Source organism: Lithobates pipiens, unplaced genomic scaffold (assembly GCF_037356315.1).
Source record: "Lithobates pipiens isolate NorthernLeopardFrog02 unplaced genomic scaffold, aLitPip1_a1.2 Scaffold_19, whole genome shotgun sequence".
Classification (NCBI taxonomy): Eukaryota; Metazoa; Chordata; class Amphibia; order Anura; family Ranidae; genus Lithobates; species Lithobates pipiens.
This window is the reverse complement of record NW_027507764.1, coordinates 69,710,488-69,738,471: the sequence shown is the minus strand read 5'-3', so window position 1 is coordinate 69,738,471 and position 27,984 is coordinate 69,710,488. Positions and strand designations below refer to the sequence as shown.

The following is a 27,984-nucleotide window of genomic DNA, read 5'->3' as shown; positions in this document are numbered from 1 at the left end:
ATACAGGTAGTGAGCTGAGATTCAGAGCACTCGCTTAAAGCAAGTGCTCCAAATCTCAGCTTGTTACATGTATAAAAGACACCTGTCCACAGAAACAATCAATCAATCAGATTCCAATCTCTCCACCATGGCCAAGAGCTGTCCAAAGATGTCATGGACAAGATTGTAGACCTACACAAGGCTGGAATGGACTACAAGACCATCGCCAAGCAGCTTGGTAACAGGTGAGAGGGTGACAACAGTTGGTGCATTTTTATTCGCAAATGGAAGAAGCACTGTCAGTCTCACTCGGTCTGGGGCTTCATGCAAGATCTCACTTTGTGTAGTTTCAATAATCATGAGAATGATGAGAAATCAGCCCAGAACTACATGGAAGTATCTTGTCAATGATCTCAAGGCAGCTGGGACCATAGTCACCAAGAAAACAATTGGTAACCCACTACATGAAGGACTGCAATGCTGCAGTGCCCACAAGGTCCCCCTGCTCAAGAAAGCACATGTACAGGCCATCTGAAGTTTGCTAATGAACATCTGAATGATTCTGAAGAGAACTGGGTGAAAGTGTTGGGGGTCAGATAAGACCAAAATTTAGCTCTTTGGCATCAACTTAACTCGCTGTGTTTGGAGGAGGAGGAATGCCGTCTATGACCCCAAGAACACCATCACCACTGTCAATCATGGAGGTGGAAACATTATGCTTTTGGGGTGTTTTTCTGCTAAAGGCATAGGACAACTTCACTGCATCAAAGGGACGATGTACGGGGCCATGTACCGTCAATTCTTGAGAACCTTCTTGAAAATGGGTCGTGGATGGGTATTTCAACATGACAATGACCCAAAACACACAGCCAAGGCATCAAAGGAGTGGTTCAAGAAGAAGCACGTTGAGGTCCTGCAGTCTCCAGACCTTAATCCCATAGAAAATATGTGGAGGGAGCTGAAGGTTCGAGTTACCAAACGTCGGCCTTGAAACCTTAATGACTTGGAGAGGATCTGCAAAGAGGAGTGGGACAAAATCCCCCCCTGACGTGTGCAAACCTGGTGGCAACTACAAGAAACGTATGACCTCTGTGATTGCCAACAAGAGTTTGCCACCAAGTACTAAGTTATGTTTTGTGAAGGGGTCAAATACTTCTTTCATTCATTAAAATGCAAATCAATTTATAACTTTTTTGAAATACGTTTTTCTTTATTTTTATGTTGTTTTTCTGTTTTTCACTATTAAAATAAACCTACCATTAAAATTATAGACTGATCATTTCTTTGTCAGTGGGCAAACGTACAAAATCAACAGGGGTTCAAATACTTTTTTCCCTCACCGTATGTGCTTCATATTGCCCTGGTCTGAACAACCCCTGAAACACATTGCTGGGTAGGAAGATATTTTGCAATTCTCACTGGGTAGTACCATCTAGAGATAACTTTGAACAAGTTCTCTAATGCTATGAGGTCACAGGAAGGAAAAAGGGCTTCCCACATCTTGGACCAGTCTTTAGGGGATTAAAGGGCATCTAACGCATTTATGCTTGTTTATTTTCAAGAGTGCTGCCACTCTTGAAATAATTTATCTGGGAAATGATTTTATTGCTGCAGTCATCTAGCACAGATGCTGACATACAGAAAATAAGTAAACGAATTGCCTGCAACTTTGTATATGAAATATAATCTATAAAATGTGGCATAGAAAGCTTATACAAATATGAGTATCACATCAAGAACTACTTTCAGGCCAATGATTACTTTGGGTGTAATACTGAATCAAACAGGTACTGGAAAAATACAAATATTTTTTCATTTAAATAGCAGACAAGTCTTGGAAAATCAAGATAAAAATTTAAATGCAAATTTAATAAAACACAGCGGCAAGATGGCAATCTCAGAACCTATTATATCTCAGTGTTATCGCTCAATAAAGTACTGCTGCCTGCGTGCTTCGAGTGCGCACCGCTGGTGCCATTTTTTCCTTTTCTAATTGAATCTGCAAAGACAAATAAAAAGGAAGCCGTTTCGTATAATAAACATTACGACGGAATGAATAATACAATCTCTCTCGGGAATGGACTGGAAAAAATAGCATGTTTTTCATTTCTGTGGGGGCCGTGTAGAGGAGGAGGTGGGTATTGCAGTCTTTTTTTTTTTTCCTTATTTTTATTTTTTATTTTAACATAACACTTGGGCACTATTTATTTTCATTTTCACTGGCTGATGGATTTACTTTGGTACACTAGTGCGATGTGGGAAACCCTGCGATTCAGTGCCGCACCTAAACCGCACACTGGTTTACACTGACATGAACCACTGGAGGTTTCAATGTAACGTTAATGGCACCCCCAGGTCAGTTCACAGATCGCAGTGTGAACTGTCAAATGGTGCAGGAATCAGATCGCATAGGTGTGAACACCCATGTGATCCGATTTCAGCTAGGACCAAAAAAAGGGTCCTGCACCATTTTGGTGCAAATGCAATGCGATTTCAGCCATACAGATTGTATGACTGAATTTGCATCGCACAGAAATTGCATGTGATCTGCACAGCAATGTGATCGCATAAGTGTGATCCCGGCCTAAGAGTCACTCTATAGAAGTAAACACATTTCTGTGATGAAAGGTGGTGTATGCTGACTGTATTGATGGGAGTATCTTGTTAAAAGCTAAAACTAAAAGTTAAGTTATTGAACCACTTCAATACCAGGTACGTTTGTCCCTTCCTGCCCAAGCCAATTTTTAGCTTTCAGCTCTGTCGCACTTTCAATGACAATTGCACGGTCATGCTACACTGTACTCAAACAAATATTTTATCATTTTGTTCCCACAAATAGAGCTTTCTTTTGGTAGTATTTGATCACTGCTGGCATTTTTATTTTTTTGTGCAACAAATAAAAAAAGACCAAAAATTTTGTAAAATGTTAGTTTTCTTTGTTTCTGTTATAAAATTTTGTAAATAAATAGTTTTCTCCTTCACTGACGGGTACTGATGAGGTGGCACCAATGAGTTGACACCGATGATGCGCACTGATAGGTGACACTGGTATGCAGCACTGATGGGCACTGATGGGTACCTATGGATGGCACTGATGGGTGGCACGGGTGGGCACTGATTGGCAGTGATAGGTGGGCGCTGATGGGTGGTACTGATGGACACTGATAGATGGCACCACTGGGCATCACTGATGAGACATCTGGCAGGCACTGACTGGCAATATGTGTGGGCACTGATTGGCATTGGACACTTATTGGCATCCATGGCGGTCTAGGGTGGCATCCCTGGAGATCCATCTGTTGTGGTGTCCCTGGTGGTCCAGTGTGGGCATCCGCAGGGGGGCTGCGCTGATGAGCAATCAGCACAGACCCCCCCCCCCCTGTCAGGAGAGCTGCCGATCAATGGCTCTTCCTGTTTACCTTGTGATCATCTGTGATTGGACACGGCTGATCATGTGGTAAAGTGCCTTCGTTAGAGGCTCTTTACCAAGATCGTTGTAGAGGTGTGTCAAACTGACACACCGCACCACCAATCGAAGTGATGCGCGTCGGCTGTTATCCTGCTCGACGTCATATGAAGTCCAGTCAGGATAACCGAACCACCGTCTGGCCTATAGCAGAATGACGGAAGTGGTTAAGCTGTATACGGAACAAGAAAAAAATACGTTCAAGCAGTTAAAATGTTTTGTAAAGCTCTGAAATAAAAAATGAACAGAGCATTTCCCTTTGTAGTGTGTACTTGCCAGCAAAGCACCTAGAGTCATTTCTGTCTCCTCTCTATTCTCTCTTCTATCTGCATCAGTCACTTTTGATAGTCTATGTGCCCACACCAAGCAATCCTGGGAGACGGCCCCACCCCCCTTCAGCACACAGCTGGTGATTGTCAGTGTCAGCTGTGCATGTTTCCTTATGAGACTGTGTAGAGGGGGGGAGTCACAGACTTTGGGCTTCAGGAGAACCATTCCCTGGAGAACTTTTTAATGTGTTCTTAAGTTATCCAGACAGAGCTGGTCACTAATTGTTTTTGGCTTCTTATGCATAAGTTAGTCCTATGGGGGAGCTGGTCTGTCTGGGGTGGTCATTGTTATGATAATAGGATTGGCTCTACTGCCTAAGGTGACCTTTGTCTTAGATGATGGGAGTAACCCTTATCTGATAGTTTACTGTATAAATTCAGTGTGTTTCTAAAAATAAAGCAGTCCTATTTCTGGTATACTCCAAAACTGTTGTTGTCTGGTTCTTGGGGGTTGCGATAGCCAGATCCATTGGTCTTGTGTTCCAGGACTTGGGAAGCAGCTTCTTGGCGGAAATACCCAACAGGGTGTCCAGAGTCCGTCACAGGGTGTGTGTCCCTTCCCTCCACTCAGGTTTCAGATTACACTCAGTTTTCTGCTCCATGCTGTGCAGTGTGTGACATCGGATCCTCTTACCCACTGGCGCTGAGAAATAGCCTTTGATCTGCATATTTTAGAAGAGGAGAGCGAGCTATAGATAAACAGGTGCTACTTATGTAGAAGGCTTTTTTCATCTCTGTATTACCTGAGACTACCACTTCACTTTAGATGCATCTGTTATAATTACCTAAAGTTTACCTGCTTATACTCTCTTGAAATTCTGTGTACAATACAACTCGGAGATCAGAGTGGCGGAGGGATGAGCTCATCAGTCTCCTGCTTCTCCTTCACTGTCCAGTCACATTCTGAGGGCATGGAGGTGAACAAGGTGTGTTTAACTGCAGTAGAAAAAAGGGAGGGTATTCCCAGGCAGCGATGTGTAAATTTCAGAATTAAATGGACAGTAACGCATATCAATTGGCAGGTAAAACAGAGACCAAGATCTGGAGGGGGAGGAAGTATAAAACCCTCAATACAGGCAGAGGCCTTTGTGCTAGGATTTAAAGTGGTATAACAACCAGAGAGTCCGCATGTTGAGATTAATAAATTCCATAAATCCAGAGGTTGATGTAGCTTTCGGGTTCCTATAGTTTCAGACAAGCTAAGGTTCCAGAGACTTATGTGGTTTACTGAATCGTATAGGGGTTGATTAAAGGCAAATACATTGTTCACTTTGCAAGACAAGTTGCCCTTTGCAAGAGAATTTTCTGTTCGCTTAGTGAATGAGGTGCCTTGCTCTGTTAAAAGGGAGGTCCACCCTAAAAAAAATAAAAAATAAAAAATGCATAAAAAGGCTCCAGAAATGGCTGTTGCTAGGCAGATCATCCTAATCTGCCTCTTCCTGTTTCCGCGGTGATCTTCTCCTCTTCGTGTTGTCTTCTGGGGAATGGGCCGCGGTGTGTTGTGGGAACTGTGTGTGTCCCACAACACAGCGCGCCCCATTCACAAAGCCGCAAGGCTGCACTGCCGGTTTCCGTTACTTTGAATGGTGGCGCCGGGACGGAGAGCCGATGGACGGGTCGGCCTTGGGTGGCCGACATCGCAGGCGCCCTAGAAAGGTAAGTGCTTATTAAAAGTCAGCAGCTACAGTGTTTGTAGCTGCTGACTTTTACATTTTTTTTTTTTCGCTCGCCCACCACTTTAACTTCCTTCATCCATTTAGGTGCAAGAAAAAATGCTTTTTAGAAAAAAATGTCCTTGCATGTGATTGGATATCTAAGCTCTGTGGCAAATTCCCTTGGAAAGTGCAACTTCCATTAAAAGGTGGACAGCTTATTTGAGTTTAGTAAAGGAACCCCATAGTGTCAAGGTTACCTGCCTCAACTTATTTTTTTCATAATACTGTTCATGGCATTTGAGTCCTGTGTATTTTTCTTACAGGCCAGCTCACCTGGTTTGGTTATGAAAGTCCTCGAAGCTTTTGGGATTACATACGGGTCGCATGTTCCAAAGTGCCCCACAGCTGTATTTGTAGTATTGAAAACATGGAAAATGTTAGCTCCTCGAGAGCCAAGGTAAGAACATACACTTTTTTTTTTTAAAGAACGCTTCTGTTTCTCCTTTGATTTTGTTTGTGATCCAAACTGACAATTTACATATTCAGGATGATACTTAAAGCGGAACTAAACCCTCCTATCATTTTCAGCCAAGGAAGCTGTCATCTTAGCCTCTGTTTGATCTTCAATGCCATTATGCTACACATTTGATCAGTTATTACACCGGCCGTTTAATGGTTTGACAGTTTGGTTGGCAGCGCACTCAATGTAAGCCCTTGTACACATGGTTGGAGATTCCGACAACCAAATCCGTCTGAGTAATTCCGATGGATTAATTCCGGAAGAGGTCCAGAAGTGATGTTGCATACACACGGTCGGACAAAGTTGTCGGAACATCCGATTGTACATAACGTGATGACGTTATTTCGTTACGACGGGACTACGTTCAGGCTAGTAGCCAATAGCTTTGGTCTAGGAATTTGATTGTGAGCATGCGTGGCACTTTGTCCGTCGGAGTAGGCTACACATGATCTGGCTGAGAGGCAAGTTGACATACAGTGGTGTGAAAAAGTGTTTGCCCCCTTCCTCTTTTCCTGTTCCTTTGCATGTTTGTCACACTTAAGTGTTTTGGAACATCAAACCAATTTAAACAATAGTCAAGGACAACACAAGTAAACACAAAATGCAATTTGTAAATGAAGGTGTTTATTATTAAAGGTGAAAAAAAAATCCAAACCATCATGGCCCTGTGTGAAAAAGTGATTGCCCCCCTTGTCAAAACATACTATAACTGTGGTTGTCCACACCTGAGTTCAATTTCTCTAGCCACACCCAGGCCTGATTATTGCCACACCTGTTCACAATCAAGGCATCACTTAAATAGGAGCTGCTTGACACAGTAAGGTCCACCAGAAGATCCTTAAAAGCTACACATCATGCCGAGACCCAAAGAAATTCAGGAACAATTGAGAAAGAAAGTAATTGAGATCTATCAGTCTGGAAAGGGTTATAAAGCCATTTCCAAAGCTTTGGGAATCCAGCGAACCACAGTGAGAGCCATTATCCACAAATGGCGAAGACATGGAACAGTGGTGAACCTTCCCAGCAGTGGCCGGCCGACCAAAATTACCCCAAGAGTGCAGCGACGACTCATCCAAGAGGTCACAAAAGACCCCACAACAACGTCCAAGGAACTGCAGGCCTCACTTGCCTCAGTTAAGTTCAGCGTTCATGCCTCCACCATCAGGAAAAGACTGGGCAAAAATGGCCTGCATGGCAGAGTTCCAAGGAGAAAACCACTGTTGAGCAAAAAGAACATCAAAGCTCGCCTCAATTTCTCCACAACACATCTTGATGATCCCCAAGACTTTTGGGACAACATTCTGTGGACCGATGAGACAAAAGTGGAACTCTTTGGAAGGTGTGTGTCCAAGTATATCTGGCGTAGAAGGAACACTGCATTTCATAAAAAGAACATTATACCAACAGTAAAATATGGTGGTGGTAGTGTGATGGTCTGGGGCTGTTTTGCTGCTTCAGGACCTGGAAGACTTGCCGTGATAAAAGGAACTATGAATTCTGCTGTCTACCAAGAGATCCTGAAGGAGAATGTCCGACCATCTGTTCGTGTACTCAAGCTGAAACCAACTTGGGTTCTGCAGCAGGACAATGATCCTAAACACACCAGCAAGTCCACCACCGAATGGCTGAAAAAAAACAAAATGAAGACTTTGGAGTGGCCTAGCCAAAGTCCTGACCTGAATCCTATTGAGATGTTGTGGTATGACCTTAAAAAGGCCGTTCATGCTCGAAAACCCTCTAATGTAACTGAATTAGGACAATTCTGCAAAGATGAGTGGGCCAAAATTCCTCCAGGACGCTGTAAAAGCCTCATTGCACGTTATCGCAAACGCTTGGTTGCAGTTGTTGCTGCTAAGGGTGGCCCAACCAGTTATTAGGTTTAGGGGGCAATCACTTTTTCACACATGGCCATGATGGTTTGGATTTTTTTTCACCTTTAATAATAAACACCTTCATTTACAAATTGCATTTTGTGTTTACTTGTGTTGTCCTTGACTATTGTTTAAATTGGTTTGATGTTCCGAAACACTTAGGGCCGGTTCACACAGCGAGCCGCGGCGAGGCGTCTCCGACTTACCTCGCCGCGACTTGCGGGGACCTCAGCGGCGACTTGCAGAGGACTTCTGCATAGAAGTCAATGCAAGTCGCCCCTGAAGTCGCCCCGAAGTAGTACAGGAACCTTTTTTCTGAGTCGGAGCGACTCGAGTCGCTCCTCTCAGAACGGTTCCATAGTACTGAATGGGGGCGACTTGCGGGAGCGAGGCGAGGCGAGCCGTGTCGCCTCGCCTCGCGTCGCAGTGTGAACCGGCCCTTAAGTGTGACAAACATGCAAAGGAACAGGAAATGAGGAAGGGGGCAAACACTTTTTCACACCACTGTATGTCAACTTGCCTCTCAGCCACCACTTCTCAATATGGCTACACCTGCAGACTATACCCATATGCTCAAAATAACTAATTATACATTGCTCATTGTCAGAGACCACTTTGCGTATATAGATATATATATATATATATATATATATATATATATATATATATATATATATATATATATATATATATATATATATATATATATATATATATATATATTGTGACGGTATGCGAGGTGAGGTAATGGATAATCAGTATATTTCAGCTCGCATACGTTCTATTGTAAGAGACTGAACTGGAATCCGGCCCAGGTTTTTCCAGCCTCTGTGGCAGGCTTGGTTCCGATCTGGATGTTGTGGTCCACTTGAGTCCACACTCAGGTGGACTTTAAATGAGCAGGAAGAGAGCACAGCAGGGCTCTGGCCTGAGACTTAGAAGGGAATCTGAGATAGAGAAGCTCTGTTTGAATTTAAAAAGAAAGTTTGCTTTACCACATGTTTTGTGGGTGACGGGGACCAGCCCCACACCATATAGAGAGGAGTCTACTGTTTAGTTTAGCGCCCTGGGAGCCCTGTCTATGCCATCTAATATATAAAAAAACAGTTTTCCTCAGTTTAGGCCGCTATGTATTCTTCTACATATTTTTGGTGAATTGCAATAAGCGTATATTGATTGGTTTGCGCAAAGTTTATTGCGTCTATAAAATAGGGGATAGTTTTATGGCATTTTTATTTATTTATTTGTAATGGCGGCAAACTGCGATTTTTATCCGAACTGCGTCATTATGACGGACACATCGGACATTTTTGACACTATTTTGGGACCATTGTCATGTATACAGCGATCGATGCTATAAAAATGCACTCATTACTGTGTAAATGACACTGACAGTGAAGGGGTTATCCACTAGGGGACAGTGAAGGGGTTAAGTATGTGTCCTAGGGAGTGATTCTAATTTTTAGGGGGCTGGGCTTTACCACACAGGACATGGATCATTACTCTTGATAACAGAGAGCTGTGATCTCTGTCCTGTCACTAGGCTGAACGGGGAAATGCTTTGTTTACAAAAGCATCTCCCCATTCTACCTCTCCGTGACGCGATCGTGAGCACCCGGCGGACACCGAGTCCGCAGAACCTACTGTCATGGAGACCACGGTGGGTGCGCACCTGCGACACCGCTTCTTAAAGGAGACATACCTGTACACCCTTTTACCTACCAGCGCCATTCTGCCGACGTACATTGGCGTGCGCTGGTCAGCAAGCAGTTAAGCCATCTGGGACATGCCTCCTGATTGGCTGAGACACAGCAGCGGTGCCATTGGCTCCCACAGCTGTCAAAGTCAGTCAGCCAATCAGGGGAGGGAGACAGGGGGCGGGGTTGCAGCTCCGTGTCTGAATGGATACATCCAGCTCTGACTCGGCTTGGGTACCCCCAAAGAAAGCTGCTGGCTGAGGGGGCACTCGATAGGAGGAAGGAGCCAGGAGAGCAGCAAAGAGGGACCCAAGAAGAGGGGGATCTAGGCTGCTCTGTGCAAAACAAACTGCACAGAAGGAGGTAAGTATAACATGTTTGTTTTTTTTGTTTTTAAATGAGACTTTACAATCACTTTAACTGAATTACAGTAAAACCTTGGATTGTAAGCATAATTTGTTCCAGAAACATGCTTGTAATCCAAAGCACTTGTATATCAAAGCGAATTTCCCCATAAGAAATGGAAACTCGGATGATTCGTTCCACAACCATTTATTCATAAGTCCTTCAGTTTATAGTCCATATAAAAAGATTATAGCAATGTAATGGGTTGGGTAACCATAAAATGTCCATCCAGAAATGGAAGCCTCCACAAGGGGATTAGAAGTAAAATCCAGCAGGAGCTACAGAGTATAAAAGAGAATAGATGCGCCTCTAAGTGTAGCAATATGGTTACTTTTAATGAAGGTACAACATTTAGCAACTCACATGGTTGATGGTTAAAAGAGGCACATGGCACAGGCATCTGGGGTAAAGCTGTCCACATAGGCCATCCCCCACACCGCCGGCTCTCAACGCTGTCAGTCTGCCATCGTGACCAGGAAGACTACCCTGCAGTAAAGCAATCTCAAAGTGAGGCTTGAACTGCTTGTGGAGCGCAGCGTAGAAGGGGCGACGTTGATGGCGGTGAGGAGGCCGGACTATGCGGACAGCTTTACCCCTGATGCCTGCATACTTAGATGTGGCTCTTTTAATCATCAACCATGTGAGTTGTTAAATGTTGTACCTTCATTAACTATAACCATACACTTAGAGGCTCATCTAGTTTCTTTTATGCTCAGTTGTGACATGACGCTACTCTTATATCAAGACATCGCTTTATTGAAAAATGTTGCTTGTCTTGCAAAACTCTCTCAAACCAAGTTACTCTCAAACCAAGGTTTTACTGTAATTTAGTAAATAAAGAGTTCTTTTTACTCTTATTGTCCTTGTCATTCAGTCCTATTGTGGTCAATAGCACAGGCCACTTTCTTTCCACTTGAAGTATATAAGAGAATTTCTTGGAAACCTCATCTAATAATACACTACAGGAAATCTCTTATTCCTAATCGCCCCCACAGCCGCTTCCAAAAAAAAAAAATACTGGTTGTGGGGGATCATGTAACTCACTCTCTATCCTCCCACCAGCTGGTCCTTGTCTGCTCAAACACCAAGCTTGGACCACTGTAACGAAGTATATATAATACCTAGCCAATGCCCCTGGAAGCTGAAAATTGCTGTAGTAGGTGCTGCACCTCCAGCGATCTCTACTTGCTTCTGGGTCCCATGATGAGCAGCTGGACTACTGCATTCTGAACACAGAAAGCATTCTCTCATTGGACAAGGTAGAGAACCTGACATTACTGCTCCATCCCTCCACCTCATCCTATCAGAGGATGCTTTGCATTCATTTAGAAAATGCAAAGCATTCTCTGAATGGCACCTGTGCTAAGGCATTTATATAAAAAGTGCAGCGCTAAATAAGACCCAAAGTAAAAGTCATAGTGAAAAAGCAAACCAAACCATAAATTAGGAATGGCCTATAAAACAAATCATATAACAAAAAAATTATATCACAGTAAACACAGCAGTGGACACTAATTGAATGGCCAATGTCCATATATGAAAATGTCCAATGGATAGAAAACTTTATCTTCAAACCCAAGCTGGAACAAGGAACATGTGGTCAAGGTAGATTAGATGGTAATGATAAAGACATTCAAATGAGAGGGTGGGTACTCTTACCGGAACAGATGGAAGCACAAACCATACGGTGGTGCGTCTTACAGGCTTGTAATACTGGATTCCCAGTGATGGAATAATGCCAGGTCAAGTAATGCCGGTCCAAGCCGTCATAGACTGAGTGATGGTTCCAAAGCAGCCAGATAACCGGACCAATCCACGGGATGATGATCAGAGGCAGTCATCAGTACTCAAACATAAAGGGATAAGAAAGGACAAACGCTCCACATGGCGTAGATCAACCATGGATGGTTTATTAAAAACAAAATAAAAAAGGAACCATACAATGGATTGCAGGTATCGAATTAAGTGATCACAACAAATGTATAAAAAGCAATATGGGAAGCAGGAGGTGCTGTCTTACGCGTTTTGACTGAAAAGTCTTCAACTGGGGCATATCAGAATATGTGTCTAAATGTGTCTATAATGTCTAAACCGCTGGCAACAAAAGTGAATACACCGCTAAGTGAAAATGTCTAAATTGGGCCCAATTAGCCATTTTTCCTCCCGGTGTTGTGTGACTCATTTAACAGGACAGGTTCCACTCAAAACAGGCCTTGCCATGGTCAACCAAAGAAGTTGAGTGGACGTACTTGGCGTCATATCTAGAGGTTGTCTTTGGGAAATAGATGTATTAGTGCTGCCAGCATTGCTGCAGAGGTTGAAGGGGTGGGGGAGTCAGTCTGTCAGTGCTAAAGATGATGCACAGGAAAGCCCGCAGTTTGCTGAAGACAAGCAGACTAAGGACATTAGATTACTGTAACCATGTCCTGTGGTTTGATGAGACCAAGATAAACTTATTTGGTTCAGATGGTTTTAAGCGTGTGTGGCGGCAGCCAGGTGAGGAGTACAAAGACAAATATGTCTTGCCTACAGTCAAGCATGGTGGTGGGAGTGTCATGGTCTGGGGCTGCATAAGTGCACTGGGGAGCTACAGATCATTGAGGGAACCATGAATGCCAACATGTACTGTGACATACTGAAGCAGAGAATGATTCCCCCCCCCCCCCCCACGGAGACTGGACTGCAGGGCAGTATTTAAACATAATGGCCACAAACACACATCCAAGACGACCACTGCCTTGCTAAAATATCTGAGGGTAAAGGTGATGGACTGGCCAAGCATGTCTCCAGACCTAAACCCTATTGACCATCTGTGGGGTGGGGCATCCTCAAACAGAAGGTGAAAGAGCACAAGGTCTCTAACATCCACCAGCTCCATGATGTCCTCATGGAAGAGTGGAAGAGGACTCCAGTGGCAAACTTTGACGCTCTGGTGAACTCCATGCCCAAGAGAGTTAAGGCCGTGCTGGAAAATAATGGTGGCCACACAAAATATTAACACTTTGGGCCCAATTTGGAAATTTTCACTTAGGGGTGTACTCACTTTTGTTGCCAGCGGTTTAGACATTAATGGCTGTGTGTTGAGTTATTTTGAGGGGACAGCAAATTTACACTGTTATAGAAGCTATACATTTACTACTTTACAATGTAGCAAAGTGCAATTTCTTCAGTGTTTTCCCATGAAAAGATATAATAAAATATTTACAAAAATGTGAGGGGTGTACTCACTTTTGTGAGATACAGGGGGTTATTTATGAAAGGCAAATCCACTTTGCACTACAAGTGCAAAGTGCACTTGAAATTGCACTGAAAGTGCACTTGGAAGTGGGGTCGCTGTAGATCCAAGGGGGACATGCAAGGAAAAAAAACCCAGCATTTTAGCTTGCACATGATTGGGTGATAAAATCAGCAGAGCTTCCCCTCATTTCAGATCTACCCCTCAGAGTTACAGCGACTGCACTTCCAAGTGCACTTTCAGTGCAATTTCAAGTGCAGTTTGCACTTGTAGTGCAAAGTGCATTTCATTTTTATACATATTTATAATATATAGTTACAAGCATACAAGCTGGAATTCTTTTTTTAATGCAACACTCTGGACAGGAAAAAAGTTGGCACCCCCAACATTGCAAGAGTTAAATGTTTGTTAAGGGTAGAGGAATAAAGTGTAATTCCTACCTTATTCCCCACTCCAGCTGGCTCCATCCATCTGTGTGACCAGTATCGTCCTGCATTGTAAATAAGGACACCAAGGGCCCACTCATCTATCTGCTTTTCTTGTCAGTTTTTTTTTTTTGACAACAGAATGTTCCTTTATTGAAACTAGGGATGAGCTGAACACCCCCCCGGTTCGGTTCGCAGCAGAACACGTGAACAGGCAAAAAATTTGTTTGAACACGCAAACACCGTTAACTTCTATGGGATACAAACATGAAAAATCGAAAGTGCTAATTTTAAAGGATTTAATGCAAGTTATTATCATAAAAAGTGTTTGGGGACCTCGGTCCTGCCGCAGGAAAAGGGGGGGAGCGAGAGAGCGCATGCTTTGGGGTAGCGGCCCCCCCCAAAGCACCTTGTTCCCATATTGATGGGGACAAGGGCCTTATCCCCACAACCCTTGCCCGGTGGTTGTAGCGTCTGCAGGGCGGGGGTTTACCGGAATATGGAAGCCCCTTTTAACAAGGGGACCCCCAGACTCCGGCCTCCCTCCTGCGTAAAATAGTAATGGGGTACAAAAAACACAAGACACGGCTTGGGACAATTCCTTTATTAAAAAATAAAAAAATAAAAGTGTTCCACAAAGTCCATTCATCTTCTTCTCTCGCTCTGACAGATCGAAAAAAAGCAAGAAAAAAAAAGCCGCACCCTGCCACCAATCTGCCTCCATGGGAGGCACCCGCCGTAATGACAGCCTCTCAGGTAACACACAATGACGTCGCCGGGTGAACCCATCCCCCTCTGACGCACGGGGACTCAAGGGTCTGGTATGGACTTTGGGGGGACCCCCATGCATTTTTTTGGTTAAATTTTGGTTCGGGGTTCCCCTGTGGGGGAATCCCATGCCGTTTTTTTAAAATTACTTTCAGGTGTATTGCCGGGACCGACAATTCATTATAGCCACGAGTACTTTTAAATTACCTTTTTTCCTTTAGAAATTTCATTTTGCTCTTGGACTGTTCTAAACACAGGAACCATGCGCCACTTTTGCAGGCACACTATAGACACCCCCCAGGTACAAAATTTAAAGGAATATTTCATTGTTTCACTTTAAGCATTATTATAATCACTGCTCCCGCAAAAACGTCAGTTTTTAAAACTTTTTTTGCATTGATACATGTCCATTGGGGCAGGACCCAGGTCCCCAAACACTTTTTATGACAATACCATGCATATAAGCCTTTAAAATTAGCACTTTTGATTTCTCCCATAGACTTTTAAAGGGTGTTCTGCTGCTTTCAAATTTTTCCGTGAACACCCCAAATTTTTGGCTATTCTGCGAACACCCACTGTTTTAATGAACTTACGTTCGACTCGAACATCGGGTTCATCCCTAATTGAAATCAATGGCATGGTACAAAATCAACAATACCAAATGGTATTGAGGCAGAACACACACTAACATTATCCATAACTCAGTGTCCACGTGGCATAACATAAAAGTAAACAATTTTCTATAATGAACCAAAGGGGGTGTCAATGTCCCATATCCATAACTCGCATTAAATAAGATAGGGCATCGCAGCCACAACAACACAGAGACAAAACAAGCAATGGGTAAACACTCCCCTGCTAAGCTGTCCATGGCTGCCATACCCCATCAAACTTCCTGGGACAATTCCTACCAATCCAAGTCAGTTTATACATGGGAAGAACCACGTTAATAGACTTTTCCCACAAACCCACGGAGGGGTGGGGGGGAATGAGCTTTCCACTTAAGTATGATCTCTCGCTTGGCATAGTATAACAAGTATGAGATTAGTAGTTTAGGATAGCGCATCAATGTTCATCATCAAGGATACCCAACAGTGTCAGATCCGGGGAGACTGTGAGGGTCAGCTGGAGGTAGTTAAGGAGTTCAAAAACCTCCTCCCAAAATAGTTGCCCCAGCAACTCCAGAACATATGCAAATACCTATACCAACTTGACAACTTTCTTGTTAGTTTTGGTATGCTGATGTTTATATTTAATCTTTTTATTAAAGAAGTAGTCCAGCCTGAGCTCATTCAGCTGGGCTTCTCCTTTGGGTCACGGGGAGTGCAATTTGTTTTGCACTCCTGTGACCCGTTTTCAGTAGAGAGCGGTCTGAAGTCTGGATCCGCCAGGTGACTAGACTGATAGGCGTCTCAGCCTCTCAGTGAGACTCTCCCGCCCCTCCACAGCTCAACGCTCCAATGAGAGTGCAGGAGCAGAGCAGGAGAGCTGCTGACTGACAGGCAGGTGATAGAACCGAGCCATTGATGATGTTCGGTGGCTCGTTTCTCAGTGAAGAGTGGAGGGGGATAGATGCTGCATCCACCTAGGTAAGTATAAATATGGGATTAAAAAAAAAAACCCATGCTTCTCTTTTAAGTAGTTGTAGAAAATACAAGTATACTATGCAAATACAAATTATGACTGAACAAATACATCTGGATTTGTATATCCCCAATATGATGAGCAACAAACACTGTAAAACAGAAAAAAATTTGGGTGAATAAACTGAGGAGTATCTGATAGAAACATCCAGTTCAGCTAGAAACATAACCAGGAGAACAATACCTGAAGTATCAGGCAACACAAAGATGCTAGCCTTCTATTTCAATATACAAGAAAAGTAATAACAATTGTAATAAGAAGGGAAGAAAAAAAGGAAGGGGAAGAGACAAAGAAGAGGGGGGAAAAAAGGGTACCATGGGGGAATCCTGGAACGAATTAGAAGCTCAAACGATATTGGAGATAAAGGAATCAAAGTCAGAAGAATATCTGAAATGAGAGAAAACTCTCCACTTAAGTTTGTGTGATTCTGATTTATCCTCATCCCATGCAATCATAAGCTCCACAAGCTCAATCTTGTCCAATTCATAAGCCCATTCAGCCATTGATGGAGCCTCAACCTGGCGCCGCCATCTGGCCATTATGAGCCGCTGTGATGAAGTGCCTAACTAATGTCGGTTTCTCCTAATTTGTCTGTAAGAGCTTGGTAGCACGGACAGCACTGTAATCTGAGGTTTATTTGGGATTTTATCTCCCATCAATTTATCAAACAATTGTAATATGTTATTCCAAAACAGGACAATTTTCGGGCAGGTGTAGTATGCTGATTTTTGTAGGGAGAAAAAAAAATGTTTTTTTTTATAATTGTTTGTGGGGAAACATGCTTACCATATATTCTCGAGTATAGGCCGACCCGAATATAAACCGAGGCACCTAATTTTACCTCAAAAAAATGGGAAAACGTATTGACTCGAGTATAAGCCTAGGATGGGAAATGTAGCAGCTACAGGTAAACAATGCCCACCTGCAGCCTCACTGTGCCCATCTGCAGTCTCACCGTGCCCATCTGCAGTCTCACTGTGACCACCTGTATCATCAGTGCCCATCTGCAGTCTCATTGTGCCCATCTGCAGCCTCACCTTTGATTACACACAGCGGGTGTCTCCCACTGTGTCATGTAACTGCAGCCTGTTCGGCGGCTGTCCACTGTAACAAAGCTCCGCCTTTCCGTCTATCACAGACGAGGGGGAGGTAGAGCTTTGTTACAGTGGACGGCCGCCAAACAGTTAAGAATGCATGACACAGCGGGAGATCCTCACGCGAATATAAGCCGAGAGGGACTTTTTCAGCATGAAATATGTGCTGAAAAAGTCGGCTTATACTCGAGTATATACGGTGTATTTTGGAAAGATCTACATAAGCGGGGGCCGGCCTTGTATTGGAGTCTGTTTAAAGCTGTTTCTGCTTTGGGGAGGTATAGTTGCTATGGGCAACACAAACACTTTTTATATTGTATATATTTGTATTCTGCCTAATTTGTGTGTGTTTTGTTTCAGGGCAGGGCCTGGATCCGAGTTGCACTGATGGAAAAACGCTTATCTGAATACATTACAGCAGCACTGAGGGACTATAAAACTACAAGGTCTTCTACATTTCATTCTACCAATTTTTTATTTTTTTTCGTATGGTAACAGGATGAATTAGCAAGGCCTTCTACATTACTTATATCCAGATATTATTTTTATATTATATTTATCCAATCACTTTTTTTTCAAATTTTACTAGTGCAAGTATCCCCAAAGCCAAAACACCATTGGAAGTAGGGGGAGATACTTCTAATGTAAGCCCAAATCCCCTCTTAGCCCTTGTACACACGGTCGGACATTCCGACAACAAAATCCATTGGATTTTGTCCGAAACTGGTGTTGCATACACACGATCGGACAAAGTTGTCGGAAAATCTAATCGTTCATAACATGATGGCGTTATTTTGTTACGACTGGACTACGTTCAGGCTAGTAGCCAATAGCTTTGGTCTAGGAATTTGATCTGAGCATGCATGGCACTTTGTCCAATCGGAATTCTCTACAAACGATCGGACAAAGTCCGATCAGATCATGTTGTCGGAAAATTTTTATATCCAGCTCTCAAACTTTGTTGGTCAAACATTCCGACAGAAAAAGTCAGATGAATCCCACACACGCTCGGATTATCTGACAACGCGGTCCGATCTGACATTTTCAGTCGGAATGTTGGACCGTGTGCTTAGAAAGATGTCACCACAACAGGTGTGTTCCTCTCTTCCCCTTACCCCCTGTTTGGGTGACAGTCATAACATTTTTGACTTCCCAACAGTTTCTGTTCCAGTGACAAAGGGCACAAGGACAAAAAAGGAGAGTAAAACGTATTTTTGGTAATAATTATGAAATTAAGCAATACCCCTTTTATATCATGGTCAATTTGAAGCTTGACCGAAAGCAATGCAATGCTCAAAAGATTTCCATTACATTTAATGGTACTTGTTTACACCTAAGTATAGTGGCATTGAAGCTCGTTGCTTGAAAAAGTATGTGACTTTACCTCAAAAAGAAGCTTGTGTTTTTGGCCCCAATAGACTTCAACGGAGTGCCTGATAAACACATAAAAAAATACGTGATGTGCATTTTTTAAGCATTTTCTTACCTAGTAACTAGCATCCCCTTGGCTAAAAAAAAAAAAAAAAAAAACGCTCAAGCCTAAAATGCATGCAAAAATGCCTATACAAATGCTAAAAAAGCCTAAAAGATGACCAAAGATTCTCCGCTCTGTTCATTAGCCAAGGCAGTTTGTTTTCAGATGCATTGTCTGCATTTGATATCAGTTCAAGACACTTCTGAGATTGTTCACATTTCCCCGACAGGTAAACAGATGTTCAGAGGCAGTTGGATGCTTTCTTCAGCTGCCCCTGAACGCATCCAATGTTATCTTATGTGTACATGTACACAGGTTCGTCTAATGTCGTGTCGTTCTTAGGCAGTTGAGTTTAGAGTCTTTTCTTTTAAGTCAAAAAAATGAGTTCAGATGCCAAAGTTTCCGACATTTCAGACACCAAACGCATCTAAACACGCTACCGGGGTTTAGCCGTGTTTTTGTTTTGTTTTAGAAACGTATAAAATGATAGCATATGATGAAAAATCACCAAAAAATATTTAAAAAACTTGTAATTGCTTCCAATGCTTCATAGACCATTTATATACCCCTAATGAGCCCATGATCCAATCCAATATACCACTAGCATTGCTTTTAGCCAACGTAGAATTGGAATTTGACCTATATGTTGTTAGATTTGAACAAGGTGACCCCACCATTGAGCTTGACCCCCGACTTGATAAAACATAGTTGCATGAAATGTAATATCTGTCTTTTTTTAATTTCCTCACATATGCTCATTATGGGATTGTAGTAAAAGCACTGAAATTGAGGTAGATACAAGTACTCTGCTGCTCTCTCAGCTGCTGCTACTCACTCTGGTCTCACAGAATGGCTGAAATTGTTAAATAATACAGTTTTTTGTGCTTTGGGAGAGTCTTATGATGATATCTTAAATAAATGCTCCTAGATGCAAACGTCTCAAAACGCCCCTAAACGCGGCATGCAAGCGCGGCTAAACGCCGGTTTCAAGCTGTCAAACAAATCATTCAAAAGAGGTTGCCTCAGCGTCCTGTGTACATTAGGCCTAAGCTGCATCAACCTGTTTCAAGCTGCTTTTGCATTCCTGTTGATTTGTATGGTGTGAGAAGCACTTCTGCTCTGAAGAAAAGCTTGCAAACACTGGCCATAATAATGACCAGGGAAGACACATAGAAAACTGAAATGTTTGCTCACATTGGTGCTCAGTGGGGAAGTGCCATTAAATTAGCGGACGGTGTCCTTATATTTATTGTCAGTTGAAAAGTTCTCCCTCACACTGGTAGGTAGCAAGAAGAGCTCTCGTACATTGGTGTTCATTGAGAGGAAGAATGTAATCTACATTGGCCTTCAATGGGTGGTAAAAATGGGTTTTCTTAATGGTTCCTAATAAAGAATTCCAGGTATGGAAGTTTTTACATAGTTACATAGGTTCAGCTTGGACCAATGCAGTTAAGCATATACCATAATTGTGGGATCCCTGTAGAACAGAGTTTCTCAGCCAGGGTTCCTCGAGAGGTTGTTGGGGCAACTTATAGTGATCTGTCAGCCCCCGTTAACAAAGGGCCCCCCAGATCACGGCCTCCCACCCTAGGTGAATGAGTATGGGGTACATCGTACCCTTACCCATTCACCTAAATAGAAAAGTGTCAAAAATAAACACACTACACAGGTTTTTAAAATATTTTATTAAAGCAGCTCCGGCTCTCTCTCCTCTCTCTCTTCTGCTCTTTTGCTGGGTCTTCGCCCTTCTCTGGTTCTTCTCCTCTCTCTTCTGCTCTTTTGCTTTCCTGTCTCTTCTGCTCTTTTGCTGGATCTTCTCCCCTCTCTGGTTCTTCTCCTCTCTTCTGCTCTTTTGCTGGGTCTTCTCTCCTCTCCTCTCTCTTCTCTCTCTTCTGCTCTTTTGCTAGGTCTTCTCCCCTCTCCGGTTTTTCTCCTCTCTCTTCTCCTCTTTTTCTGGGTCTTCTCCCCTCTGTGGTTCTTCTCCTCTCTTCTGCTTTTTTGCTGGGTCTTCTCCCTCTGTTCTTGTCCCGATGTCGACACGATCTCCCGGTGTAATGCTGGGTCCACCGTGTGCAATGACTTATATTGGCATGGGGCGGGGCCACCCGATGACATAAGTCAGAGGACACGCCCCTTGTGATGTCAACGGCTGGGGGTGATGACATCACAAGGGATGTGTCCTCCAACTTGCGTTATCGGTTGGCCCCGCCCCATGCCAATATAAGTCATTGCACACAGCGGACCCAGCATTACACCAGGAGATCTCATCGAGTCAACATTGGAAAAAAAGACCCAGCAAAAGAGCAGAAGAGAGAGGAGAAGAACTGGAGAGGGCAGAAGACCCAGCAAAATAGCAGAAAAGAGAGGAGAAGAACCGGAGAGGGGAGAAGACCCAGCAAAAGATCATAAGTGAGAGGAGAAGAACCGGAGAGGGGAGAAGACCCAGCAAAAGAGCAGAAGAGAGGAGATGAACCGGAGAGGGGAGAAGAGAAGAACCGAAGAGGGGCGAAGACCCAGAAAAAGAGCAAAAGAGAGCTGGAGCTTCTTTAATAAAATACTTTAAAAACCTGTGTAGTTTGTTTATTTTTGACACTTTTTTATTTAGGTGAATGGGTAGGGGTAGGATGTACCCCATACTCATTCCCCCAGGTTGGGGGGCAGTGGAGTGCTTTGGGGTGGGAAGGTGCAGGGGCGCCCTCTGCCCCAAAGCACCAACCCCCTATGTTGAGGGCATGTGGCCTGGTATGGTCCGGGGGTGAGGGGGGGAAACACTCGCCCCCCCCCCTTTCCTGACCTGCCAGGGCTGCATGCTCGGATAAGGGTCTGGTATGGATCTTGGGGGGGAACCTCATGCAAAATGTTGTCGGGGTTCCCCTTCACAATTCTCAGCATACAAGTCGCAACGCAAGTCGGATCATCTGGATCCGACTTCTGGTGCGACTTCTATTCAAATCAATGGGCTCCCATAGGGATCCATTGATTTTGAATAGAGACAGAGAAACACTGGACGGTGCATAACGCTGTGTATACAGCGTTAAGCCCCCGCTAAATTGTGTTTAACATCTTTTACCGGCGTCTGGCGTTTTTACAGCTCTAGCACTGGAGCCTCAGAACGCACTGGTCCTGGGGTTTTTTTGGAGCTTAAAAATGCCTATGCCACTTACAGCTCAAAAACGCCATGGTGGGCATGAGGCCATAGGCTAACATGGAGAGGCATTTTTAAGCTGCAAAAATGCTCAAAAAAGTGGCTGTAAAAACGTCCATGGGCATGAGGCCTCATTGTTCAGTTTTATGTACATTTTAAGGGCACACTCTTTTTATTTGTTCAGAATTGAGCTTCTCCAATAGTGACTACAACACCTTGTAATGCCTATTTAGAGAAACATGGCCTTTTCATCAGATCTCACCTAGATCAATGGGGAAGCCTTCATGGTACTGACAGATCGATGTAGCCGAAGGGATAATGTGTTCCGTGGTATTCGGGTATTTGGCTATTTGTAGAAACTCCTTATTGAACAATCAATGTCAGCACTGAAGTGTTCCTTAGGAAAGATTTTGTAATTTATTTATTTCTTTTTTCTTTCGAACTGCGGATGAGATTTCTGACTTCTTGGCAGGTTTTATTATATTTTTAAACTTTAACCACTTAAGCTCTGGAAAATGTATCCCCCTCCGTGACCAGCCCATTTTTTGCGACACGGCACTGCTTTCCTTTAACTGAAAATTGAGCGGTCGTGCGACGATGTACACAAATACAATATATGCCCTTTTTTCCCACAAATAGAGCTTTCTTTTTATGTTCATAGCATTTTTATTTTTTTTGCACTGTGAACATAAAAAGACGAACAATTTTGGAAAAAAAAGAAAAAACTATATTTTTTGCTTTCTGCTATAAAACATATCCAATAAAATAAAAAATAAAAAATCTAATGTCATCATCAATTTAGGCCAATATGTATTCTGCTACATATGTTTGGATAAAAAAAATCCCAATAAGTGTATATTGATTGGTTTGCACAAAAGGTATAGCGTCTACAAACCATGGGATATTTTTATGGAATTTTAATATTTTTTATTGGTTATGGTGGCGATCAGCGACTTATCGGGGGACTGCGATATTGGGGAGGGAAAATCAGACACTAACTGACACTTTTTACAATTTTTGGGGAACCAGTGACACTAATGCAGTGATCAATGCTAACAAATATGCACTGTCGCTGTACTAATGACACTGGCTGGGAAGGGGTTAACATCAGGGGCAATTAAATGGTTAACTGTGTTCCTAAGCAGTGTTTGTGTACAGTGGGGGGGGGTGGTGCTTTTACTAGGGGAAGGCATGGATCCATGTCCGTGATTTGTAGAAACATGGGATCCATGCCTTCCCTACTGACAGAATGGCAATCTTCCTTGTTTACATTGGCTTGTTTCTGCCTGTGTACCAAATGATCGGCGGGGGCCGGCGGACATCGAGTCTGTGGTACCCGCTGATCAGCTCCCGCTGTGTATAATCACAGCAAGAGCGACCCGCTGGCAGCTCGCATTCATGCCCGCTACCCAGAAATGCTGAGTCACGTATATATAGGTGATATATACATGATCCGGCGCACAGCTGCCGCCGACCTGTAGCAATAAAACTGCTATGGGGTGGTCAGAAAGTGGTTAAAGTCCATCTGCGAGCAAACGTAAAGTGTAACTATAGGCAAAAATGACGCACTGTATATGAAGACCTGCACAGGGTTCTAACCCCCCTCCACTCTATGAAAAAATGTTTTGCCTTTAGTTATACTTTATATACTTTATACTTTAACACGGTACTTTATATTTTAACACGGTAGGTTGTTTGTTATTCTGAGAGATTGCGTAAAGGGAGTTTGTCCATTCCCTTTCACTCAGGTCTCAGATTACACTCAGCTTTCCTCAGTGTGCTGTGCAGTGTGACACCAGTTCCCCACCCCTTGCCTCTGGAAGCTTAAAAATGTTGTGTAAATTTTGGACTTTAGGAACTCCAGTCTCATAAGTGAAAATTAAAAGTAAGTATAAGTCAGCAGCTACAAAAACTGTTGCTGCTGACTTTTAATAATCAGCCAGTCACCTGTCCCACGATCCAGTGGTGTTCTCACCCACACTGTGTCCTCCCCATGTCTTCCCTTGCTGGTGCCGGCATCTTTACTATGTGCACCTGGCTGTGACAGCTTGTGGCTTCACAGCCGGGTGCCCAGTACACATGCGCGAGTGCCGCTGAACACTGTGGGTTGTTCGGCAGTATTCTGGGACCTGTCATGTGTCCCGGAAGGCTTTGGGAAGGAGGGAGGAGGGAAGGAGAACTTTTTTCTTCTGATCACCTAGGCGGTTGGAGTGGAAGTGGGAGCGGGTACCTGTCAAAATCTGATACTCGCTCCCCCTCTCCTCCCCAAAAGCTCTATTTCACAAACCGGAGCGGGAGAGGAGGCCCTAAAGCAGAACTTCCCCTTTTAGGTGGAGCCCCTCTTTAGCCATAGAGAAGAAAGGGTCACAGATAAACAGGTACAACTTATGTAGGAGGATTTTTTAATCTCTGTAGACCACTTCAAGCCAGTCACCTAGGTGGGTATATGTAAGGGTTTGCAATAACTATGAGGGCTTGATCACAGAAGATGGGGGGGGGGCATGTTTTACCAGCCCCCGACGTTTGCCCCTTTTAGCTGCAAAGACAGCTGCTGGGGGTGTACCCATGCCACAGCCATGGCACTTTGTGACCGGGGCAGGAATTCTACCCTCTGTGGTTGAAATAAATATTGGGTGGTTATGGACCCCCTATTTATTATCAATATGTATTAACTTGTCTATTTCGATAATTAGCTAGTCTAGCAAAGCTCTGATAAAGTTAATGGTGATGGTACAATAACAAGGTTAGCTATAAAAAATACATACACTGTTTAAATAAGCAAGAGTCGCATTCATTTCCCAAGAAAATAAGCATGCTAACATAAAACACTAAAAGAAAATATTACAGAGCATATGAAACAAAAGAACATCAATGATACTTTACATAGGGTCGTCCTCTGTTCAGTATCTTCAGCTGGGCTCAATGGCAAGAGCCAAGAGCAAAAAGAGGAAGAACTCACTCAGACACCCACTGTCCAATGAAAAATCCATAATAGGTAGTCCTTCTTAAAGCGGAGTTCCACTCAAAAATGTAACTGCCGCTTTAAGGGAAGGTGACCCCCTGATATGCCACATTTTGCATGTCATTTTTTTTGGGGGGGGGATACCCACTTTTTTGAGAGTTCCAGCTCCCACTTCCTCCCGGCGCACCACGGCACCGGAAGTAAGTTCACCTCTCCCCCCTTCCCTCTCGGCAATCATCTGGAACACATCACAGGTCCCGAATGATTGCCCGTCCAGTCACAGCGAGCAGCGCCCACAGTGACAATGCCGGTGCCGCAGAGAGGAGGGGGAGATGAGCGGGCCTTCAATCCCCCACACCGCTGGACCCTGGGACAGGTAAGTGTCCTATTATTAAAAGTATTGACTTTTACTTGAGTAGTGACTTTTTTATTTTTTTAGTCTGAACTCCGCTTTAATATATTCTTCTTCTGTCCGTCCTCTAGGAAGCATGCTATAGTGCCCACTAGGGGCAGTAAATGGTCCATGAATCGCTGATTCTTACCTGGATCATCTTTCAGTAAGACCCCTTTCACACTGGAGGCACCTGTAAAGCCTGAAAAAAGCCTCAGCTGCAATCCCAGTGTGAAGGCCCGAGTGCTTTCACACTGGGGCACTGCGCTGGCAGGAACGTCAAAAAAGGTCCTGCAAGCAGCTTCCTTGCAACGCTGTAGGAGCGGTGGATACATCGCTCCTAAGGCGCCCCTGCCCATTGAAATCAATGGTCAGCAACGCTGAACTGCTGGCAAAGCGGTTGCATTGCAGCATTGCTTTGCGGCAGTTTTAACCCTTTTTCGGCTGCTAGCGGGGGTTAAAAGCACCCCGCTAGTAGCCGGAAAGCGCTGCAAAAATGACGCCCGGGCGCTGGCAGTGTGAAAGTGCCCAAACAGTTGGCTTTTGATGTTCTGTAACAGGACATTTGAATTCGCACCCCTCCAGGGGGTCTTATCTGGTGCATCTCGATCCCCATACCTCACATCGGGAGGCCTGAGAGAACATCCTGTCAGAGATGAATCACACAAGATGACTCTTCGTTAGCGACACCCTGCTGGGTGAACTTGCTCTGCTGGCATTCCAGGCCAGGTGTAATCAAGTTTCAACTATCCAGAAACATCTGATATTAAAAAAAAAAAAAAAAACATGTTGCCTTCCTACAGTGGTTATCACCAAAATAATTACTCAAAACATGTGCTCACTGAAAATGCACCGTTCTTTCCCTTTTTAAATACCTCACCCCATTTTTGCAACAAATCAAGTTATCCACTTTTAGGTAAATGCCTTATCTAAATTTTGTAGCCGACTCTCAGCGATTCGAACATATTCTCTATAGTGTATTCAGCGCTCCAACACAATTTGTGTTCCATGACCTGCCATGTGAATATAAATTCCCTCCTTGCACACTAGACACAAGGTATTAATCACAGTGTATGTTTCTACGAAGATGCTAAAAATTCAGTAGCAGGACCAGCTGGGGTGGCCACATGTGGTTATGGTCCTGGTAATACATTGCAGGCCTACTGCTTTATTGCTATTGAGATTGCTAAAGCAAAAGCTGTTTTCTGCCCCCACAGGAGATTTTACGACGATGGAGCGATAGTGCTGGGTGAAGAAGCCAATATGCTCGCCGGTATGCTGCTTGGACTCAATGCCATTGATTTCAGGTATTTGACCCACTTGCCGCCTTCGCTGCAAAAGTGTTATATTATATGGGGTCGTTCTGGAATGAAGAGTACTGAATTCATCTGTACCTGTCGGGAGGGTCATACGTCATCTGTTTCCAGGCAAACGGCTAAATAGACAGATGAAATATATATATTGTGGCCAAATAATTTATATTTCCATCCTACCAGTCCTGAGATTTACACAGCCCTGTGACTTAGCACAGAAAATAAAAAAAAATAGAAAAAACCTGTAAGGCAAAGGCATAATGAACTCATTATGAAATACCTTAGAATGAGGCGTTGGTATCTAAACCCGGTCCATGCCGAGAGAGCTAACGTTTTGCCCTCGTTGTGTCTTCTGGGTTCGCGGCTCTGGCGCTGTGAGTGGCCAGATCCATGATGACGTCACTCCCACGCATGAGTCTTCTTCCTGGCAGCGTCTGCCGGACATTCAGCCTGGCATTCACAGCGCATGCGCTGTGACGTCAGCGGCTGCATACAAAGTGAATATCTCCTTAACCGTACAGGTTTAGGAGATATTCATTTTAACTACAGGTAGGCCTTATTATAGACTTACTTGTAGAAAAAAAATAAAAAAATGTGTATACAACCACTTTAAGAAATACAGGGGTTGATTTACTAAAACTGGAGAGGGCAAAATCCTGGTGCAGCTGTGCATGGTAGCCAATCGGCTTCTAACTTCAGCTTGTTCAATTTAGGCTTGGTACACACTGCCATGACTTGAAAGTTGTGCAACTTACTGTGTGACTTTGCCAGGTGACTTCCTGGCGATTTACTGGAGACTTGAGAACAATTTAATGTGACTTAGTGTGACTTTAAAGGGACTTTGAAGCAACTTTCAGGCTCAATTCACGTTGCCGCAACTTGGGATCCGACTTGTGAGTCCCCAAGTCGCGTGACATGTTAAATCCCGTTTTAGTCAATGAGACCTGTCTTAATTCGCACTACTGAAGTTGGGCCGACTTTAGAAAAAGCTCCTTTACTAATTCAAGGCGACTTCTATCCGACTTGTGTCCCATAGACTTTAATGGAAGTTGCCTCCAAGTTGGATCCTCATCTTAATTGATGTGATTTGGATCCGACATTACAGGAAGATTACACAGGCATTCCCTGAAGTTTTAACTTCAAATTCGCACTGCAAGTCGAGGGACTTTCAGGTCGCGGTAGTGTGAACCCGAGCCTCAGGGAATGCCTAGGTAATCTCCCTGTAATATCGCTCCAAATCACATCAATATAAATGAGAATCCGACTTTGAGGCGACTTCCATTAAAGTCTATGGGCACAGGTCAAATAGCAGTTGCCTTAAAGTAGTACAGTAATTTTTTACAAAGTCGGATCGACTTCAGTAGTGCTAATGTAGCGGAAGACATTTTGTACAAAATGTCATACGCATGTAAATTTAGTTTTTGCCTCAGAACAGTAGGGGTTCTGAGGGTTAATTGTGTAGGTAGGCCTTGACACCAGTCTGACCAGGCTGTGTTTGGAAGTTTTGCCTGGTCATGTGAACAGTGAGGTGCACATGACAGGCCAGAACCAGGTCTGGTTGGATGTTTAGGTATCAGCCTTCTTGGAACCAATCAGTGGGAGTGCCAGGGC

The 27,984-nt window shown here is 43.7% G+C and overlaps 1 protein-coding gene across 2 annotated transcripts in view; it reads left to right on the top strand.

Moving 5' to 3' along the window:
- RUNDC3B (RUN domain containing 3B) overlaps nucleotides 1–27,984 on the top strand; it is a 355,495-nt gene that overhangs the window by 230,647 nt on the left and 96,864 nt on the right. For both annotated transcript variants that reach the window (XM_077490856.1, XM_077490857.1), the window contains exons 3-5: nucleotides 5,753–5,886; nucleotides 17,449–17,534; nucleotides 26,278–26,367. In XM_077490856.1, coding sequence (XP_077346982.1) covers nucleotides 5,753–5,886; nucleotides 17,449–17,534; nucleotides 26,278–26,367 — 310 coding nt within the window. The remainder of the gene's footprint in view (nucleotides 1–5,752; nucleotides 5,887–17,448; nucleotides 17,535–26,277; nucleotides 26,368–27,984) is intronic.